Source organism: Bidens hawaiensis, unplaced genomic scaffold, assembly GCF_021521415.1.
Source record: "Bidens hawaiensis isolate Kalapana, Puna unplaced genomic scaffold, B.hawaiensis_p1.1 tig00015993_1, whole genome shotgun sequence".
NCBI lineage: Eukaryota > Viridiplantae > Streptophyta > Magnoliopsida > Asterales > Asteraceae > Bidens > Bidens hawaiensis.
In genome coordinates, this window is record NW_027492442.1 from 245733 (window position 1) to 249767 (window position 4035).

At 33.8% G+C, this 4035-nt stretch overlaps 1 protein-coding gene across 4 annotated transcripts; it reads right to left on the reverse strand.

Annotated features, from left to right (window-relative positions):
• Positions 1 to 383: 383 nt before the first annotated feature.
• LOC143550298 (putative beta-1,3-galactosyltransferase 4) lies at positions 384 to 4035 on the reverse strand. Of its 4 annotated transcripts, XM_077040971.1 has the most exons (11): positions 3913 to 3994; positions 3652 to 3822; positions 3027 to 3123; positions 2872 to 2936; positions 2576 to 2799; positions 1770 to 1833; positions 1485 to 1678; positions 1309 to 1396; positions 916 to 1041; positions 732 to 841; positions 384 to 635 (listed from the first exon to the last, which is right to left on the reverse strand). In XM_077040971.1, exons 2-11 carry the CDS (start codon positions 3765 to 3767, stop codon positions 487 to 489), a joined length of 1233 nt encoding a protein of 410 aa, XP_076897086.1. In that variant the 5' UTR covers positions 3768 to 3822; positions 3913 to 3994; the 3' UTR covers positions 384 to 486. The 4 variants fall into 4 exon arrangements, with proteins under 4 accessions (XP_076897086.1, XP_076897087.1, XP_076897088.1 ...); XM_077040972.1 differs by having other exon boundaries at positions 385 to 635; positions 2872 to 2933; positions 3652 to 4035; XM_077040973.1 differs by having other exon boundaries at positions 386 to 635; positions 2576 to 2787; positions 3652 to 4034.

A 4035-nucleotide genomic window follows, 5' to 3' on the forward strand; every position in this document is an offset into this window, starting at 1 on the left:
TTTTTAAAAAAAATTGTCAAATATTCCAATATAGTAATTCAGTTTTGTTTTGTACAAAAAAAAATGCGGACACAATTTAACTTTCTTGGTGTTTTAATATTGCTAAAATAAGAATTCTAATGTGTTATGTGAAATTTTAAATCCAAATGTTACCATGATCCGGGGTGAGATCCGGTATACAATAATACAGATGAAATTAACCTAAAAAAATACAAATAACTAAAATAATTAGTTTTAAACTATAGTGATTATACAGTCTTAATATAATTAATCTGCTTCTTTGCACTCTTATGATGTTAAAAATAGTTAATACACCATGATCCATCCAAGTGATGTCACGTCAGTTTTTTTCTATTTATTAGCTGAACTTAACTCTATATAGGTTGCTCCGAACATGGGGTACATTTCTCTTAATCTAAAACAAAGCCAAAGCCAAACCCACCCCTGTCTCTACATATTTTACACATTGTATGTATTCACACAATATCAAAAAGATGCATTCCATACTGCATTCTCATTTTCCCCACACCTCTTGTGAACCTCCTTCATCCGATCAGCCGACCTGCATATCCCGCTGCAACTCCAATCAAATGACGCCACGCATATGTTACCCGCCTGAGCCTTCCACTCGCAGTCTACATACCAACATTTAAATAATAATTTATTTAACTTAACCATCATTAATACACAAAAACGATAACCGTTAATTGAATTTATTTATATGATTATACCGGGTGGTGTGCCACAGCATAACCGTCGATCATCAATGTGCTCGACGTCCAGTCCAATGAACCATGATCCCAGTGAAACGTCTTCGTTGGCATATTTGTGTAGCACGTGTCTAAAATGGTGCGAAAATGAGATGGAGAACACAAGGATTGATATAAAGAGTGGAAAATGATAATGATCACTTACTGGTTTATTGAGATGTAAGTAGCTAAATCTTTTGAAATGGCGTATAGTTGTCCTGTTGCGTGACGGAAATACTTGTTTCCTTCCTCACCGAATTTCCAGTGCTCGGGTTCGTGATATCGAACGCCTCTGCTTGACAAACGGCGAAGTTAGAAATCGAGTGAGCCGAGTGGCAATTTCAACCCCATGAATATGGGTCGTCGAGTTTGAGGTTATTGTTATTGCTAAACCGAAACCGAACGGTTTTCAAAAACCCAATAAATCAAATTTTTGACTTTTGGTTTGATCCCAAAAATCGACCGATGCACACCCCTCTCCATATTTATAAACATCATTTTCAACTACACAACCATAATTCGAGCAGTAAACTAGTTTGACGGAAAAGGTTTGGCTTACTTGTGAGCAAGAACAGGACCGGATTTCATGCATCCGACATATACCCGCGGCTTTGACTGATATCTACTTAATGTTGCTCCAAGTGTACCTTCGTTTAACATTTCAAAATTTTCAAAAATGTCAAATGGTTTACAAAATCTTAACGGTCTTATAATAATGCAAGATGATATAGTTACCTATATTTACATGTACATCGTCATCAACTTTGACATAGAAATCAGCATCCCACAAAGCAAGCGCGGTAGTAAAAAACGTCTTTGTTTTTGCTGATAATTCGAGGTAACCCTCGACATGCTCGAGTCTCAAGAAATCCCCATGCTTCCTTTCTTCGGCTTCAATAGCTCTATCAAGAATACCGCCTAATGTAGCACTGCATAAAGATAATTCATGAAATATAAAAATTGATATATAGAAAAGATATAGATTAAAATTAAAATGATTATTATATACTTGTGGTTTACCTATGACCTATCACAAATCGCATCACAATACCCTTTTCTTCCTCAAGCTTTTTTAGTTTATCACCTATATTAACGTGACAAAAAAATATAACTTAAAGACCCAATTGAAACAATATTACAAGTTAACAATAACAACATTAAACCAATTACTTATAAACGAGGTCCATTTTATTGCTAACGGGTAGGGGTGTACGCGAACCGATCCGAGCCAAGCTCGGGGTAGACTAGGCTCGTGCTAAGCTCATTTCAAGCTCTATTTCTAAAGCCGAGTTTGGGTTGTGAATAATTTTTCAACCTCCAGCTTGACTCATTTATTATTCACTAATAAATTTATATACATTTATAATTACTTTTTATATCTATTTAAATATTAGTTTTTATATGTAGCATAATGTATATTATTTAGTTATTTTTTTCAAAATTCTATACATAATAATAACCATTAGCTAAATATATGTAATATATCAAATAAAAGTTACATAAATAATATGCTCATTTCGGCTCGTTAGCCAGCTCAAGCTCAATAAGTGAAACTCAAGCCCGGGCTCGTTTTGAAACAAACTTATATGTAGGCTCAATCTCAAGTAGCTCACAAGCGGCTTGCAACATTTACACCCCTACTAAAGGGTAATAAAAAAAGTTATATAAAAAGGAAACACATCAAATAAGTCAAATGAATAGAAAATCACTCAAGTGTGTGTTTTTAATTTTTGAAAGCATAAAACCTCCTAAATCAGTGTATCGAAACTATAGACTATTTTTATTACTGAAATAATATAAATTGTAATCATATATGACGTGATAACCTTGAGGCATCCAAGTAGCACGAACAGAGTCCCGTCTCCTTCGACTGCTAAAGGCAGTATTAATGCCAATAACCATTAAATATTTTCTTTTTTTAACGGGCTCGGGTAGCCTTAAATCATCAGAGATTGGGGTTCCAGAAATTATAGAATCTTGCATGGCTCTAGCAGCTGCTAATTCCATCTCCAAATTTGAAATTGTTTTGTCTAATGTTCTGTAACCAACACTAATTTAAAATGGATCCTTCTTATGTAACAAAAAGTAATAGAACACGATGAAGCTTAGCTAGTTAGCTTACTGGATGACATTACGCGTATTAGAAACATCCCCGATTATGTCTTTATGACCCTTCCTTGCATCCTTCTAATCAAAAACAGCAAATCCAAAATAACTTGATTTTATATGTTCCAAATAAATCCAGAATGGGCTGAGATTATATGCACAATTACTCACTGATGATGTGTCACAATCATTTGCTATTAACTTTAGCTTTTCAGCTTCAATTCCAGTTGGTTTAGATATCCCTTTAGCTTCGGGCTCGGACCACATTCTATCACCACAAGACAAAAGTTATGAATCTTACATACAGATCTTAGCTTTCACTGTTCGAATCAAAATAACTTCATTTTGGAAGATAAAAGTGGTAGAGTTTCAATAACAATCTGAAATCCACCTAAGACATCAACACAAATAGCCTAATATGAACTAAAAGTAGCATACTTTTAACTAAAATTAGCTTAATTTGAACATAAACTAGCATAATTTGAACAAAAAGTAGCATAATTTGAACTAAATTAGCATAATGTGAATTAAAATAAGCTTAATTTGAGCTAAAATGAGCACAATTTGAACTAAAGAACTAACCAATTACTACCAGTTGTCAAAAAACAAAAAATTCAATCCAAGAATTAGAAATTAAAATCAAATTATTAATGAAATCAAAGTCAAAATCAAGTGGTTCCAAGATTCAAGAACCTAAAGTAAAACATTATCCATCAACATTCAACACACATATTATGCATAACAATAGATGATTATATTTATTAACCTTCAAATAACCAATCTAATAATGTAAAACCTGTCAGTAAACAGCAGCCCAGCAAAGAAACAACAGATACACAGAACAACAGTCATCTTTCTTGACACCAAATTTCTTGAACTGGATTCAACTCCACCTCTGTTCTTCCAACCCATTGATGTAAGCTTTCATGTATTATTAAAATTTATGCTAATTTAAGAACAAACCCATCTGAGATATGAAGGGCCAGAGGGTGATTGATTTCCGGAATAGAATCCAAATATTTAAAGGCTTAATTATTAATGAATTAAGGATGTGTACTCTGGCTTCTTGACTTCTGTTGCTGATTGATTACAGATGGACCTTGAGTAGTTGTTAAGTGTCAACGAAACGGATGGCTGTCTAATATTGTCGAATATGTTGGGAAGTGAGGCACCGACACTA